The sequence below is a fragment of the Benincasa hispida genome, chromosome 4 (genome assembly GCF_009727055.1).
Source record: "Benincasa hispida cultivar B227 chromosome 4, ASM972705v1, whole genome shotgun sequence".
Taxonomy (NCBI): domain Eukaryota; kingdom Viridiplantae; phylum Streptophyta; class Magnoliopsida; order Cucurbitales; family Cucurbitaceae; genus Benincasa; species Benincasa hispida.
Window position 1 is genome coordinate 48280627 of NC_052352.1, and position 17943 is coordinate 48298569.

General features: G+C 33.7%; 3 protein-coding genes and 1 non-coding gene across 5 annotated transcripts; 2 read left to right on the top strand and 2 right to left on the bottom strand.

Annotated features, from left to right (window-relative positions):
* The first annotated feature begins 718 nt into the window (after positions 1-718).
* On the top strand, positions 719-1871 carry LOC120075351. Its single transcript, XM_039028656.1, has one exon. The coding sequence runs from the start codon at positions 1004-1006 to the stop codon at positions 1340-1342; it is 339 nt and encodes a 112-aa protein (XP_038884584.1). The 5' UTR covers positions 719-1003; the 3' UTR covers positions 1343-1871.
* Positions 1535-5557, bottom strand: LOC120075349 (chlorophyllide a oxygenase, chloroplastic). 2 transcript variants are annotated; one of them, XM_039028654.1, is made up of 9 exons: positions 5397-5557; positions 4884-5117; positions 4561-4665; positions 4110-4385; positions 3872-4019; positions 3573-3757; positions 3365-3477; positions 2723-3017; positions 1535-2134 (listed from the first exon to the last, which is right to left on the bottom strand). In XM_039028654.1, exons 1-9 carry the CDS (start codon positions 5472-5474, stop codon positions 1964-1966), a joined length of 1605 nt encoding a protein of 534 aa, XP_038884582.1. In that variant the 5' UTR covers positions 5475-5557; the 3' UTR covers positions 1535-1963. The 2 variants fall into 2 exon arrangements, with proteins under 2 accessions (XP_038884582.1, XP_038884581.1); XM_039028653.1 differs by having other exon boundaries at positions 4884-5132.
* A 2141-nt stretch (positions 5558-7698) lies between these two features.
* Positions 7699-11751, top strand: LOC120075350 (TLC domain-containing protein 2). The gene is made up of 3 exons (XM_039028655.1): positions 7699-8048; positions 9713-9990; positions 11303-11751. The coding sequence occupies exons 1-3, from the start codon at positions 7799-7801 to the stop codon at positions 11615-11617; spliced, it is 843 nt and encodes a 280-aa protein (XP_038884583.1). The 5' UTR covers positions 7699-7798; the 3' UTR covers positions 11618-11751.
* Positions 11752-12407: 656 nt separating this feature from the next.
* TRNAQ-UUG lies at positions 12408-12479 on the bottom strand. The gene has a single exon. It is a non-coding gene; the product is annotated as a tRNA-Gln (tRNA).
* Positions 12480-17943: the final 5464 nt, after the last annotated feature.

Below are 17943 nucleotides of genomic sequence, written 5' to 3' on the forward strand. Positions count from 1 at the left end.
TCCTTTGCTTTGGACCAAAACCAGTCGTGCTAAGAACTTTTTGTTCAGGTTTAAGATTGCAGAGCAAAAGTATTGTAATTTTTTAAAACAAAAAAAGAATATATTATTTATTATATAAATTTTATATAATTAAATATTATATATATATATATATATATATATATATTAAATTTTGTTAATCGAATACATATTTTTTAGATATATATATTTAATCTAGATTTTTTTTATTCAGGTATTAAATTTCCATTTCGATTTTCTTTTATCATTTTTCCTTTCACTCAACATAACAAAAAAGTTTGGCTAATAGACTATTGATTGAAACTAGTTCCGTGTAAACCTTACAATTTTGGAAACTATTAATTTTCACTCCAAACTAATGATTGTATATATTTAAATTCTAAATTTTCATAATTATATCAATTAACACCCTTCGTTATATTATGTTTGAATAAACATCGTGTAAAACTTAAATCTAAATTTTTTAAGTTAATTAATTTAGACTCTCAATTATTTCATTTAAAAATTATCGACGCATAAATTATAGTCATCTATTTTATCAATTTGTATGAAGAAGTCTATACATTATAAAAATTGAATCCATGAATAATTTTAAAATGTAATCTTACTAAAGAATATAAGTTTATAACTAAACGAAAGTATAAATCGACACAATTATAAAAGTTCGTAATTTAAATTGTTGCAATTATTAATTAGAGTTTAAATTGATACTCCTTCGAAAATGTAATTGAGATTTTTCTTAAAATTTCTAGGTGAGAAAATACTCAAAGTAAAAGATGGGATGTAAATAGATGTTTTCCATAAATTTTTTAGTTAGAAAATGCTTCAAAGAAAAAAAAAAAGGTTAAAACGGGCGACCGGCTGAACAAGTTGATGGAATGGAACCCCTCCGAAACCTCCAGACTCTCCTGCAACCGATCAAACCGCATCTTCCGTCCAGATAAACAGACCCACCGTCCCGCAAAATTATCAAACCCAAAACAAAATGTTCTTCTTCTTCGTCGGAGGTTTACAGCAACAAGTTCGCCAGATCATCAAATCCAGCGCCGGCCGCTGCATAAATTGCAACTCGCCGGCCGATCTCGTCGACTACGAGAAAGTTCTGAAGCTCTTCTTTGTTCCGGTGTGGCGGTGGCCGGGAAAAGAGCCATTGATGCACTGCAACAACTGTAAGCTCTTTTTCCCTCAGTCCTTCTCTCCGCCGCCAATTTCCGATCAATCGCTGCCATCTGCGGCTCTTTTACGGGCCCTTCATTGCCGTTCTTGCAACAGAGTAGTGGAGCCCGACTTCAGCTTCTGCCCTTACTGTGGCTCTTCTCTGTAACTTCCATAAGTTCTAAGTTCTCAATTGTGTAGTTAAAGAAGGCTAGGTTCTATGGCTTTTCTTGTTTACTTCTGCTTCAAATCATTTGAGATCTTTTATAGATGTGTCTGTTAGTAATCATAATGGTGTCAGATTCTGTTATTTGTTCTTGAAACCCGCTTCTTTTGGATGAGAAATTGCTGGAATTCAAGATTGAGAATGAAAAATCTTTATTAACACTGTTCAATTTCTTCGTTGAAGATACATAGAACGAACAATACTCGTGTTCATGTACTTTTACAAGCCTAAAACAATGATCTTAGGTAGTGGGCCCTGGAGAAGCGTACCAAAAGCAAAGCAGAAAGAACTTATAAAGGCAAAACCGATCAAATTTATATAGCAGTTCTAATTTACAAAGGGGATTTTGTAGGGGGAAGAGCCAACATCTTTCTGCTTTCAGATGATTTTCTACAGCTTCTGCAAAGTCCAATTGAGAGCGTTCTTCTCAAAAGTGGAAGCTGAAGGAGGAAGGAAAGGTAGGTTGGTTTTGTCTCAGCCAGCAATTTTAAGCTTTGAAAAAGAAGGGGGCTTGTATTTATGGGTCCTAAGAAGTGTTTCAAGTTAATTAAGTTTGAATACTGTTCAAGTTGATTCGCTGAAGGGTAGTTGTTTTGCTCCTTCCTCTACAGCATTTCTCCATAGCCTATATCTTACACCTAACTTATCATAAGAAACTGGCATGTTCCAAATATTTGCTCCATTAATCATTCTTTCTTGCTGACCAATGACAAGCCTTAAGTCCTCATTCAGTACCTGCATGAATAACACAAAAAGAAAGACTTCAGTGTTTGTTTCCAAATGGTTTAATTTATTATGTGCGAAGACGGCATATGCATAAATAACACTAAAAGAAAGACGTCAGAGTTTGCTTCCAAATGGTTTAATTTATTATGTGCAAAGATGGCATATATATAGTCATGGTCATGGTTACAAGAGAGTTGGAAAGTAAGTAGAAATAACTAAGGTTAGTTTAACTAACTCTAATACTGGACAGAAAATTAATAACACCAATCTTAGACAACAGAGGATGATTGTTAGGGTTTGATGAATCATCAGAGTCGATAGCCATGAAGAAGAACGCAAGGAAGGGACCTCAAGAAGACGCATGAAAATTTACCTCAGATGCCATATTATGACTTGGGTTAATTTATAATATGCAAAGATGACATATATATAGTCACGGTTACAAGAGAGTTAGAAAGTAACTAGAGATAACTAACAGAGGTTAGTATAACTAACTCTAATAAATAGTAATGGAACAATTCAAATATTTTTCTAAGATTTCTATCTTAAAACTGTCCTGGAAACTAGCTCTGGACAAATTCTGGATGAGAATTATACCTGTTCTGCAAAATGTCTCCAGAGATAGTGCATGAAGGGAATCTGCTTCAACACAGGAGCAAAATCCAGTGACATTCTATACAGTAGTCTTGTCTTCTGTCTTGTTGAAGGTAAGCACACATGAAGTTGATGAAGATGTGTTGAGCATTCTCTGGTACTTTGGCCTTCTAGTTTTCCTGGCTTGGAAATCCCTATAGTTGATAACACCATACAAGGTGGTCGAAACTCCATGTCGATTGGGTAAGGGTCCCAGTATCCTTGGAGCCCAGATGCAGGGGTTAAAAATTTCACCAAGCTGTGAGTTGGGTAGAGACAGAGTACAATAAACAGTCAGTTTTTATGACTTTTTTAACTGATAACTTAAGCTACAAATATATGCTGCATTCCACAAAAAGTAAAGAAAGTGCACTTTTTTTTTTGCCTGCTATCTGAAGCAACCAGCAAAAATAGGGAAGAGCTTGAACTAAAAACACACAGAAGTCTTTCTACCAGAGGTTAGACTTGAGAGTTTCCGAGTGTTATTTCTTATGGTTTTAGCTAAATCCATCTACTGAACATTTGAAAAATCTTTGTGCTCTGCACTTTTGTTCCGACTTGACCGCAAAGGATATTTGCATAGCTATGATATTGACTGAAATGTACCTGGGTACGCTCCATCCTTTTGCAAAAGTGGAAGTATGAGTAAAAGGTGCATGAGCAAGATCCAAAAGGTTATCTAGCAGTAATCCATGCTCCACTGGAATGTCAATGACAAGCTGCCATATGCACATACCGTTTAGCTAAAGAATTCATGCATATTCTTCATTTAAAACTCAACCGACAAAAGGAACTTCATGTTTCTGACAATTACCTCAGCATGGATTTGAAAACCAGGAGGAGGGTTTAGAGAAGGAAGATTAGCTGCTGGAGGATCATTACCTGGCCAAACCCAGATCATTCCTTCTTTCTCAAAACATGGCAGAGATTTTATTTTCACATTTAGCAGTCGCGTTGATGGCATTTTCTCACACTTGCCATCTGTTGTGTATTCCCAACCTGGAGTTTTCAACCAAATCGAATAACCCTTAGATATCATTTCTTTTTAGTTTTTGTTTCTATTAAGCCAAGCTTTTGAGTTTTTGAGTCTATATTTCTTTTATTTAGACTAACCATGGTAAGGACATTGGACTCGACCGTCGTTGACAGAACCGAGGTGAAGAGGGCACGCCCTATGAGCACATGTGTTTCTTATGCATCCAGGATTGCCATCCTTTCCTCGGAAAAGAACCCATGGTTCTTCAAAACAATCAAATGGGATCTGAAATAGATGATAAATTAGTAAGAGGGCATCCAAAGTACAGTTGAATACGAAGGATATTGGATGACCTGATCAGTAGAATTACCCTACCATTATGTCATTTTTCAAATCACTGGAGAAAGCAACAGGATACCAGAAGTTCTTCAAGCGGGGATGATACGGTTCGACGGGACCTGATACGTTCAAACTTTTCTTCGGCGATCTTCTATTTACAGAAGCATGGGAATGTGTAGAAGTATCAGTCGAGGTAGATGGGCTATCCAATTCCGCTGTGTTTCTATCTTGTAACAGCCTATCATGCACCAATTCTTCCATGTAAGCTAGTTTATCTAAAGCAGTGGCAACCCGTGCTTCAGATATATGAACCTGCAGTTGTTCACGAGTGGTCAAGACATGATAATGGTAAAAGATAGAAGAACAATCACCTCACCAGGTCAAAGAACTAACAACAAAAGGCCATTTATCCATCCTCTCAATGAACTAGGAAAAAAGCTAACTATATGTCTGGAAATATATTATTGACAAGAAAGTTTATACATACCTGTCTATGAGCTTCTGCTAATTCGTCCTGTAATCCGGCAAGCTCCTTCTTCATTGTTCCGATGGATTTATAGTCACGGGCCAGAGGATTTAGGACTTCCACAACCTAAACGCAATATTTGAGCCACAAAATTTTCAGAACAAAACACATTTCAAGAAAAAAACAACCACCAAATTACACAGCCTCTTCAAACCTAAAGGTAATTTGGTGGAAGATAAACCGAGTTAATGAGGAGGGAAGGAACCATGAAAGACTTAGAGGAAATGAATGTTAACAAAAAGCAATAGAACGAAGGAAATGAAGCAGCACAAGATTGGAGGAACCTTTTCATGAAGAAGCATGATTGCAAGAACGTCTTGCCGAGCTCGCCAATCACAATATTGAATGTCATATCTAGCCACTTCAAGAGCTTGATTAACATCTAAGAACTTCCCTTTACATTGAGGAACTTTAGTCCTCGGATCTTCCACATCAAATAGCGTTTCCCAACCACTCTTCCTCTCTATAGCTCCTTCCTCTCCAAACACAGCAAACACTCTAAATCCTCCTTTCACACTCTGAAAATTCAACACCTGACAATATCAAACCAGGAACAAAAATCTAGAACCTCAAGGCCAATCATTTACCACAATTTAACAGAACACACAACATCAAACATCTAACACCACATATTCAAGCGATTAAACCAGTTAATACACCCCATTACTAACTTGAACAGGAAACAGCCAAGCTTGGTAATCAAAAGCACTACGAGAACTAAGCTCAGCAGAAAAATGTACATTGGAGTTTCAATCGATTACTGAGATAGAGAAAAAGAAAAAGAAAAAGGAACGGACCTTCTTAAAATTGAGCTTGGGAGATTTAGAGTAAGAGATCGGCAAGGAGAGAGCGGCGGCCGTTGCTACGACGGTCATGGCGTTGTTTGAAGTGTGAAGGCAGGTGAAAGAGAGAGGGAGAGAAGGAGAGAAGTGAGAAATTTTGGTGAGAGAGATTTGATTTTGGGGATTTTTGGCGATAAGAGGCGGTTGTATTCCGCGATCTCAGCTGGCCTTCCATGGTCTGCCACGTGGAAATTAGTGGGCAGAATGTAATTACACGTGGCATGCTTAACTTCCACATGCTTCTTTTATTGTGAGAGCGAGTATCTTCCATCAGTGGGGCCCAGACATCCTGCCACATCGGATTGCGAAGATATCTTTTATCTTTCTTCTCAATTTCTCTAATCTCTTTCTACTTCCAATTTCGTGGCTTTCTCTCTCTTTGCGCTTCGTTTGAGTCTTTCATTGGTTCACCCGTCGAGTACGTAATTTTTTGTCACTGTCAAATCAAGTCCGTCCATTATTGCCTATAGGCTGTCCAAAATGTTTGTAATGATATCCAAATATCACTCTATTCATTCACACTATAATTACATAAATATTTGTAGACTCTGCTGTTCTCATTCTATTTTTAAAAGTACGTTGACGTTGAACACAATTATTAGAGATGGTATGAAAATTTTTTCATATTATTATAGTATAAGAAATCTTTTTTATGGGTAATCTGTCTAACTCCTTTTCAAAATAACGATACTTTAGTACATCTTGAATACCAACCTGAACTAAAAAAGAAAAAGAAAAAATTCAAACATATTTTTCAAAGGAAAAAAAATGTCATTTGATAAAATGTGGTTGAACCCCTAGTATGCTGAAAAGAAAAGAAAAAAAGTGACTATTTTTCTTTCAAAAGTCTTTTTTTTTTCTAATAAGTTGGTTAAATAAAACTTTAGTTAGATACAAAATTTATTTCTTGAAATTTGTCCGTAATTCTTATATATTTTCTAAATATTATAATTTATATATTGATTGATAACGATTTGATTTTTGGCTTTTAGTTTTTGAAGAAGCTTATGTACACACATCTTGGACCTTTAAATTTTTTACTTTATTATCATTGTTATTAAAATGTTAACGTGTGATGTTGATTATATTGTCAAAATAAGCAATGAGTATAAGCCAACTAGATACATAAAGGATAAACAAGCTTACATAAGGTTTTTAGTACTTCTCTAGAACCATTCTTTTATTTACACCAGCATTTTTCCATAAATAAATTTTAAATAGAACATTTATAGAAAATTTTCTAAAAGAATTGGCTTTTCAGAGTGTAGTAGATTATATTAGATTCTAAGTTCGGTTTTGTTAATGCAAAAAAATAAAAATAATAAAAATAAAAAATCATAAATTTGTATTACTGGGAAAAATAGTCCAAATGGCTGCAAGACAAAAGAGATTAAGTATCAGCGTGGTGTCAAGCTACACACAACGCTCAAGTAAGTCTCGGGATTTGTGAGTAATTTGATAGTAGAAAATAGTATCAGATTTTAGGTACACCTTCGACCAGTGATTTTAGTTATTTATATAGGACAATAATGTGTAACTGACACTGGGGTTTGTAGTTGTTTCTTTTAAAATTTTGAAACAACTGAATTAATACTCTCTAGACAATTACACTATCCCTGTAGCTTATACTTAAGTGCATCAGCTATGCAATTTCTCAATGGTTCCTTTATGAATCATCTATTGAGAATATGGATGTTTCAAACTCAATCACTTGAAGCTTACCATAGATCTTTTGAGCTCATTTTAGGCTTCTTCATAGGTACTCTGAGCTCGTTCTAGGCTCACTCAAAGCTCTTCCATGGTCTTATGAGCTCACTTTAAGCTCCCTCATAGGTCATGTTTGAGCTCAATCTCCTTCACAACTTGTTTGAGCTCTCTCATATGTCCTTTAAACTCTTTCATAGATATTTCGAACTCACTTTCTCATATGTCATTTAAACTTTTTCATGGATCTTCTGAACTTACTTTAAACTTACTCTAGATACCTTATGGATCTTCTAAGGTTCATGATGAGTCTTCAAAGCCTCTCCTAGGCTCTTAGAGCTCCATCCAATGTTTCTCAAAGCTCCCTGTTTGAAAGACCCATAATATACTTAAATTTTTTGTTAAATATAAAATCTGCAAAATCATTGAGACAGAAAAAGGGTAATTGTACAATGGGCAGAAAAGAAATGGGCCGAACAAACAGCCCATCCTTCGGAATCGCTTGATGCCCAATTCGCAAGCATTATCTGGTCACCGTTTACCGGATAGACCGGTAGCCCGTCTCCTGTCTCCGGTCTCTTCATTTCTGTTTCTGTCGATCGTTTTCTTCTCCAGCAGATATAGAACAGACGATTGAGCTCCACAGCGAATCAATGGCGGGGAGGACAGTGTTGAAGGAGAAGAGAAGGGCAGGAAGCTTCTTCTCCGCGACATTAGTGCTTTGGTCAGTCTCTCTTTGTTTCGAAATTCTGTTCGACCGGCGCTTCGAGCTGCTCTACGTCGTATTCGGAGCTCTGTTCTACCAATCCGCCAATTCGGCCATTCGATTTCTTGTTTCCAAGGATCCTCTCCTAGTCAACACCTCCGTCTCTCTCCTTCACTCCACTATCACCTCTGCTTCAGGTTCTCTGCTGCTCTTTTACCCTCTCCTTGCTTGTTTTCTTCTTCTTTGTGAGTGATTTTATATCTTCGCTCGTTTTTTTTCATCATACCCGCCTGCCTTCCTTGCTCACTGTTTGATTCTTTGTTTGGGAGTTACTTCTTCGGCTTGCTTTAAGGTTTTACTGATTGGAATAAGAAACTTTATTTGCACTATAAGAAAGACTGCGACTGGTAGTAGGTCGTGTTTCGTTATTGCAAGTTTTGTGTTGTAAATTATGTGAATTATTAGTTATTGATGTGGTTCAGTGCGTTTGCTACAGTGGGTTGTTTGAGCGAATGAACCGAGCACAAATGAATTATTTTAGAGCTCTTTTCCAGTGCCAAGAATATCTAGAATTTGTTCTTTACTCCTTATGTACCTTGGTCAAATTATAAAATTGAACTCCAATTTTTAAGTTTCAGTTCTTGAATTTTTAATGGTTTTAGTAACATATCTATTTTAGATTATGTTTCTATTTATTCCATTAGAATGTAGGGCATATTGAGGAGCCACTTTCGAATCAATTTAATGTTATAAAATCAAACATTAAATTGATTTGGAATGTTTAAGGTCATTTGGTGAAGTGATTTTAAAATTGCTTTCAAAGTGCCCGGGTCGTCCATCTCATATGGATTCAGTTAAAATAACTCAATGGACAAAAACTAAACAAAATACAGGCCAAACTTTAGAGACAGGAATTGTTTTTTTTTTTTTCTTTGAAGCTTTAAGATTAAATAAACACCATGCTTCCTTCCTCTCTACTCTCCTACGTCTCGTACCCCCTTTTTTTCCGGAGATTCTGTTTTCCTATGTGTTCATCAAGTTTAAAGAAAGGTGGAAAAATACTGTCTTAATTGATAGACAAGAAAAGAAAGGTTGCAAATCACTGAACAGATGAAGTGTTGGAGATAAAAGGATGTTATAGGAAAAGAAAGCTTCAGCTGTTTCCCATGTTGATCTAGGAAAAGAAATCTTAGTAACATAGACAAGGGTCGTCCATATGATCTGTTAATCCTAATGAAGATCTCTAACCTCAATATGTCGCTAAGATCAAACAAGTCAGTTTCATTTTGCCACACTATATAAACAGTTCTTCCAGATCAATCTAGGAAAATTTCAAGCCCCCCCTGTTTTTCATTCCCCATCGATTTTGCTTGCTTCCTCTCCTTTCTTTCTATACCTATCTCTGCATTGTATGCATATTGATGCATAGATTGAGGGAAAAAGATGTCATTGTCGGGTTGATGCAGAGAACAGAAAAGGGGAGATTTTGTATTATAAAGATGCTTGCTAAAAGAATCCGAACTATGATGCGAGTAAAGGTTGTCTGTCGACCAAGAAAATGTCTAAAATTCGTCAATGATGTGAGAGATTTTTTCTTGGCTCCATTAGCAACTTCTTTATGTTGTTGAAGGTTGAGGAAATGAGGTTCAAAACTTAAAGGTAAATATTTAATTATAAGGTTTGAATAGATGTATTATTAATTCCTATTGTTCAAGATAGAGGAAAGCTGCTAGATTGGCCTTGGTTACCACATGATTTTAACCCGAAGTACTTTGATGGCTCAATATTTTCTGAATTTCGATAGTTTATCCTATTCTTTGGGCCATCTAGTTAAGTCATCTTTGCAATGATTTAAATGCAGTGCTATTTGTTTTGGTGAATCGATGGCTGAGTTATGGTTCAGAGGGGATTTTTGAGCATTCACAATTGTTTGGAGGAACATGGCCGTGGGCCTATGCAGCTTTGTGCTTCTCATGTGGATATTTTGCGTATGATCAGTGGGATATGCTGCAATACGGACTATACAGTGGCTGGATCCCTGCGATCTTGGTTCATCATCTGGTTCTTCTCATTTGCTTTACGCTTGCTTTGTATAGGAATGTCACCATCAATTATCTCATCCTCACTCTCATTTGCGAGGTATGCATTAGTTTCTTCTCGCAAAATATGCTTCGCGAATATGCTGCTTTCTTTCTTCATGTTTGCTGTCCTTTCTGGATTTAAGCATTTCTGTTACCTCCATTGACATGGACAACGACGATGTCCCCTTTTTTGACGACTTTGCCACAGGCACAAGATGAGGACTCCAAGTATTTTTCGACCGTTTCAGATTTAAGTTGTTTTTCATAGAAACGAAATAGATAGATACTTTATCTAGTGCTTTTGCCTTGAACAGTCCATCTTATCTCGTGTGGCATCCAGTTTCTATTTCTGACCTTTTTCTCCATGCACTTTCTCATTAACTTCTCTCGGCATTCACCCTTTCACATTGATCTCCTCCTAACACAATTTCTGTCACTTTACTCTTAGTTAACCATTCTCTTACTAACTCTTTTCTGTGCACATTTTCTCTCCATGTGTATACTTTCCATGACCAGTCTCTTTGTATACATCTTCGCCTATTAGTCTATTTGTTAAGTTACAAGTTTAGTCTATGAACTTTGAGCTTTTTGTCTATTTGGTCCTTGAACTTTTAAAAGTGTCTAATAAGTCTCTAAACTTTTAAGTTTGTGTCTAATTAGGTCCTTGAAATGTTTGGTCTATTGGTTATAAATTTGGATTTTGTCACACAGAACCCTAAATTTTCAATATCTTATCTAGTAGATTTGTGAATTTTAAAAATATCCTATAGGTCAAGGATATATTAGACACAAAATTGAAAATTCAAAGGTCTATTGGATACGAAATTGAAAGTTTAAAGATCTGTTATACACTTTTTAATTGTTTAGGGACTTGTTGAACATATAATTAAGTTCAAGGACTTACTAAACACTTTTGAAAGTTGATGGACGAATTAGACACAACTACAAAAGTTCAATAATTAAACTTATAATTTAACCTAGTCTATTTCTGCACAAGCTCTCGCTGTCTTCTCTCTTTTTTATATGGGTTAATTCTACACAATCTCTCTTAATATGTCTCCCCACACACATCACCTCTCACTTGTTTTCTTGATTGATTTATTGATCTGGCGATGCACACACATATACCCATATATAATGCTCAATCAAAGAACATGCCTTTGAGGGGGAAAATAGTCATCTTAGTTAGCAAATGAAAGAGATCGAACTCGTACTTTCTTTGCCCGTTTGGAAGGACTCTGGAGGCCAAAACATCAGATCTATTCTTAGAATAACCATACTCTATTAGAATCAAACCAAGTTTTCATGTCATTTTTTACTACCAGCTTTTAATATCCAAAACTGAAACAAGAATCGTTCTGATGTTCCAGATGCATTCTATCTTTCTCCACGTAAGGCGATTGCGAAGGATGGCTGGTGTTCGTGACGCCAAGAGCGTTATCGTGAAAGTTGAATGGATTCTCAACTGGCTAACGTTCGTTTTCGCAAGGTTTGTTCCACACATTCTCATTACTGCCAAGCTCATCATGGATGCTTCCAAGTTCGATAAAGGCATCGAGCTGCCGCTTGCACTGTCTGGGATGGCCGGCATGAACCTGCTGAATGCTTTGCTCGGAATGGATCTCTTAAGCGCTGTAAGGAAAGAAAGTTATTACCAGAAAACTGATCACTCTCATCATGAATGAACGAGGACCAACTTTGGTGGAAATTATTGTATTTGTTCTTTTTATTATATTATGGAAAAAGAGCTTAAAAAACCATTTTTTGTCCCTAAACTTTCATGAAAGTAATAATTTAGTCTCTAAACTTTAGTTTGTAATGATCTAGTCCAACTTTCAATTTTATAACAATTTAGTCCCTAATGCAAAAAAAAATATCAAAATTTGACGTCAATTTTATTATTTCATGATGTATACTTTGTATTTTATAAAAATATTGAGTCTGATTAATTTATTGTTACACATTTTAAAGTTGAAAAATTAAATTGTTATATAGTAAAATTTAGGGACTAAATTGTTATAAAATTGAAAGTTTAGGTACTATATCGTTACAAATTAAAGTTCAGGGACTAAAAAATTTTACAAAAATTTAAGGATTAAAAGTGATTTTTAACCGAAAAAGAATGATAAAAGAGGAGAAACTTATGTAACACGGAAGAAAAATTGGTGTAATATCAGTTTAATATTTAGTTAAAGAAATTTAGTACTATTAATATTGATGTTAATCTAGTTCCTTAGGCTTTTAATATTTTTAAGGCTATAGAATGAATCTATTTTTTTTATTCTAGGAATTTGCAAGTGTTGTAATTTTTACCTTTTTATTTAATTTATGAAAAATTTAATAACTAATTTTCTTAGCTTTTGGTCTATTCTGTCCTCTATCAAGTCCATTAAATTTTCCTAACTCTTAATGAGAATTAAGAGATCTGTTTTAGCTAAACAAATCTAGTAGGATAAATATGAAAAAAAAAAAAAGAGGTCCTACCGGGAGTCGAACCCAGGTCGCTGGATTCAAAGTCCAGAGTGCTAACCACTACACCATAGAACCCTCTCTTGGGAGGTCCGTTAATCGCATTGTTCAAGGGATTGTTCAGTTTAGGGTTTCTGAAAATGTATTATACATTTTTATATAAATTAATAAAATTAATTTCAATAATTAACTTTTGTTTGTTAATTTATCTTTATTACATTAAGTTATTAAATCAATTTTAAATCATTAAAATTTAATTAAATTTACGTATTCACCCTCTAATTTAATATATTTATAATTAATTAAATTTTTTATATTACACATTTATATTATCAATTTTTATGGAAATTACTGATAATTAATTTAAATATCTTTTTTTTTTTTCAGGTAGCTAATTATTTAATGTCAATTATAAGTCTTATATTATAAAAGAAGTTGATATAAATTTATTGATTTTAAATCATCAAACAATGTTTTTAATTTTTAAAAAATAACTATAATTATAGATTAGAACTAGAAGTACAAGTGTACAATTAAAAATAATTAACTTATTTTATTATTAATTAATTAATAAATATTTTTTAAAGATTAATTCATAAATTTATTAAATAATTTATGATGTTAATATATATTACCAATAAAAAGAGATTTAAGCAAATATAATTATGGTTATTCATATTTTTTTAAAAAAAATTATGATTTTTCATATTAATTCATAATAATAGAATAAATTATTATATTAGCATTATTATCAATAAAGTTAATTATATATATCAATTATAAATTTAATTTGTACATATTTATAAAAATTAAATAAATTAACCAGTATCAACAAAAATAAAAAGTAAGAGAGGAAGAAAAATCATTGGAAATGGAGAAAACTCATTTATTTGGGTGATTATGAAAAACCTCCATGGATGAAAATATAAAATGCTTTAGAATAAGATATTCTCATTCCTAAGATTGAAAACTTATACCAAATATGGTGATAAAATATCATTTCTCATTCCCACCTCTTTTTTCCATAAACCAAATGTGTCATAAATGCTTTGTCTTTAGGATCTTTTTTTATTACCTAAGGAAAAAAGTGTTTTTAAACCGAAGTTATTTTTATTTAAGCTCTTTTGATATGGTTTGTTCAAAATAAGCTTTGAAAATGTTTCTATTTTGAGCAGTTATCAAACACGTCAATTTTTTTCTTTTCAAAACGACTTAGTTTAAGATTAAATACTTGAAAAGTTAAACCAAATATTTCTTAAGACTTTTTTACTTACAATTTCTTTCTTTATATCGAGATGAATTACTTGTTATATTTTCATCACCCAGTATATTTTCATTCTTTTGAAATTGTAAACATAAAAATAAGTTTACGAGTCTATTTAATAGTCATTTTACTCTTTTTTTTTTTAAGATTAAACTTAAAATCACTATTTTCTCTCCTAAGTTTTTATGTTTTGTTATCCAATTTGATTGTGTTCTCAAAAAGTAAAGTTAAGTTTTGAAGGCTAAAACTAGTTTTCAAAAAGTACATTTTGCTTTTAAAATTTGATTAACAATTTAAGTATTTTCATAAAATATGTGAAAATCATACTAGAAAAATTAGAAAGAAGCAAACATAAATTTAAAAAAAGAGAAGATTAAAAATGAAACCATTATTAAATAGGATTTACTTCTTTTTTTTTTTTCACTTTTCAAAACCTAACTTGATTTTTTAAAAAAACATAAAAGGATAAACTCATGAGTAATAAAAAAAAACATAGAAAATGGAAAACAAATAGTTATTGAACAAAACTTAAGTTTTTTTGGCAAAATTAATCTAATAAAATAGATTCAGTCTTATTTTGCATATGATAAAAACTAGATTTGTTTGTTATCCTTTTACTTGATGCCTTCAATTGATTTTTTTAGTTATTTTTAAATAAAAAAAAATGTGCCAACTTATTTATAAATATAATAAAATATTGTTATTTATCAGTGATAGACCGTGATAGACATCTATTAGTGTCAGTGATAAAAAATGCATCGCGATCTATCACTGATAGCAGTGACATTTTGCTATACTTAAAAATATTTTTAGCAGTTTTACCATTTAAAACAATTATCTTTTCTTTTTTCTTTTCTTTTGGAAAAGAATCCATTTATATTCCTAAACTTTCACAAAATATCACTTCAAACCTCAACTATTAATTGTATCATTTTAACAAGGGTTGACACGATAAATAGCAAATTTTAAAGTTTTATTTGTAAAAATACCAAAAAAGTTTTCAAAACCGTAAAAATAGAAAAATAATTTTTTAAATAAAAAATATTAATTAGAAAATACCCAAAGTACCCCTATAACTAAAATTATAAAAACCAACAGCACAAACTAAAACAAATGAAAAAGAGTTAACACATTCAAATACACTGTATTTTAGATGTTACTATTAAATGAATCATACCTTGTCGAACACCTTTAACCTTGCCAAACTTCCACAGAAAAATTTTACCAAAAATCCCATAAAACAGCCTAATACTCACCTGACCACATGGCAACAATAGCGATGATGACTTGTAGATAATGGCAAAAAAAGAGATTTAAGAAGAAAAAGAAAACGAGGAGAAGAGAGTAAATGAGACTTCCGATGCTACCCTTTGTGATGACGGCAGTCTCGACATGAACGACGGCATGAGGCGGTTGACAGCGGTAGTCTCAGCACAAAGTGTTGCTGATTGTCTTCACGCGAAGGAGGAAAAGAAGGCTAAATATTGAAGCTTTGTGCGGCATTGTAAAATTAAACTTATACGGTGTTTGGCTCACCAACATAAGTTGAGTTGAGTTGCTAAAATACACCAACTCAATATTTGGTCCACCAACTTTAAATTTTGGTGAGGTTGAATTGGTATATTTTACCAACTCACCCATCCTCCATTCTAATGATTTCAATGGCTCCACCCATCAATCACTGTCGGCAGCTATCGCTGCCACACTCCAAAAATCGACTCCGAGCTCCGATAACCACCTCCGATGATAACTCTGATGACCAACTTCGACGACCACCTTCGCGCAACCAACTCCGACGACCAATTCAGGCTCCGACAACCACTTTCGAGTGCAAACTCTGATGAAAATCAACTTTGATGACCATTCGAGCGACCAACTCCGACGACCAACTCCGGGCTTCGACATCCACCTCTGACGATAAACTTGTTGGGTTTTTATGTCCTAAAACTCGAAATTGTAAACAATAAAACTTATTCTGAAAATTCAATAAAGTTGTTAAAGATCCATGACTATTATATGAGTACTTGAACTTTATGGGGAGACATAAAAGTGAATCAGGTTCAAGTAAATAGTCAAAATAGTCTATATTATATGAATAAGGTTGGGTGCCTTATTCTGGTAACATTATCGGATGCGGCCCACTCTGTAGTTGTTACAAGGAGTTGTAAAGTGCTACTGACCCTAATTCGTACATGTGATGACATGAGGAGTGGGATTGTCCTATGCAATGAGTTTGCACAAAATCGGACCACGAATAAGTCACTCTTACTTTATAATGTTGTTTACTGTTTAAGACTAACTATTTTACAACGATGACCTAGGTAACTTGACCTTAATTCTGAGCTAACTATGAATTCCTGCTTATTCGAGATTATCCTTAGATTTGCATAAGTGAGGATTGGCTCAATAGCACCGGCTCAATAAGCTTCCAATTTCAGGGGTAAGATTGGGTAGATAGCTGGGGACATAGAGTGCAAGATAGAATCCATTCCTATCTGCTTTCAGAAATAGTAGAGAGGTTGTTCCCTTAAGCGGACTCTAGGTCTTGAACAAGGGGTCCCACCCTCTCATTGGCCGGAAAGAAACTCGGTTTGATGATCGGATCACAAACCAATTGTTCATTAGAGGATCGGTGGGATTTAAAGAACAAGAGGTAATCTTGAGAGTAAAATAGCCTTTTGACCCAGCCGTTATTACGAACAATCTGTGAAAGGTTAACTTACTAATCATGGTTATATCGAGTGGACACAATATATCTACAGTGAGGGGAGTGGAACAATCTGTGGAACTAGTGGAGTGACCCAATAGCTAACGAATGAGGGTTAATTCGGTGTAAAGAGTTTAGCCAATTAATGTTGGATTATTGGAAGCCCATGATCTGTAGGTCCACTAGGTCCCCTACTAGCTCACAAACGGATTAGCCTTGGAGTAGCGTGATAAATTGATTTGAAACATTAAAATTAGATAAGGGAATTAGTAATTATATTTGATATAATTACACGTTTAATTTTGGAATTAAACGAAATTGAAGAATTGGTTAATATTTAAATATGATTTAAATATTCATGAATAGGGATTCATGATAGTGGAATTGATGATTAATTAAATTAATATTTGATATTAAATTAATTGAAATTAATTAAATCGTTTAATTAATTATTGAATTAATTTTTGTAAAATTAATAAAAACTCGATTTTAATTAAAGAATTAAAATTGAAAAGTTATTTTTTTTAATTTTTAATATTGGAAAAGTTTCAAAATTGAAAAACAAAAAATGAGAAAATGAGAAAAATTGGAAAAGTGGGAATTTCCCACTTCCTCCTAGCAACTCATTCATGGTACCACCATTGTTACAACTCAAATTCTCAGGCATGAGCTGGAGTTCATGCAGGATGTTGATTTGCATGAAAGTCATGCAATATAACAACGAGATCTGAGTAGAAATGGGAGAGAAATCGATTGCATTTTGTTGAAAGAAAGTGGTTGAAGAAGTGTTCTTCACACTACTGAAAAATCAGTTTTTCACCTCCCATTTCCCTTATTCAAGCTTGTTTTGAGTCCCACAACTCAATCTAAGGCTCCAAGAGAATAGTAAGGAAGACCTTGTGATGGTTCACAACCAAAGGAGAAGGAGATTGCAGCTAGTTTTTGTGAATCAAAGGTACTTCAAAGGTTAGTGTTGAAACTCTGTTTTTAGTTCATGAACATCCTATTTTGAAGCCAAAATTAATGAATTAGAATGCTTAATGATCATGTTTTGCTTCCGTTGCTTACTTCCTTAATCCAACAAAACTCTGGTAACCAACTCCAATTTCACCTTCATACGACCAACTTGGGAGCTCTAACAACTACTTCCGACTACAAACTTCGGCGAAACTGATCTTTGATGATCAACTTCGACAACCACCTTCGCGCCACCAACTTCGGACTTCGAAAACCACCTTTGACGACAAACTCCGACAACCAACTCCAATACCATTTTCGACAACCAACTCTAAAAAAAAAAGAAAGAAAGAGAGAAATGCTTTAAAAATTAAAAGAAAAAAATCGCAATCCATATTTTATTCAACACAAAGATGGGTTGAATTATTGAATAAAAAACTTTCAAAACAAAAATAGTAATCATAAAAGCAGATTATTTAGAGTTTAAAGACTACACCAGATACCCCAGACATATGAACTCAACTATACACTTCAAACACATACATATGACTTCACATATATATGTGAAAGGATTGAAATTACTCAGTTGTCTCTAAATTTCGTTTTACAGAATA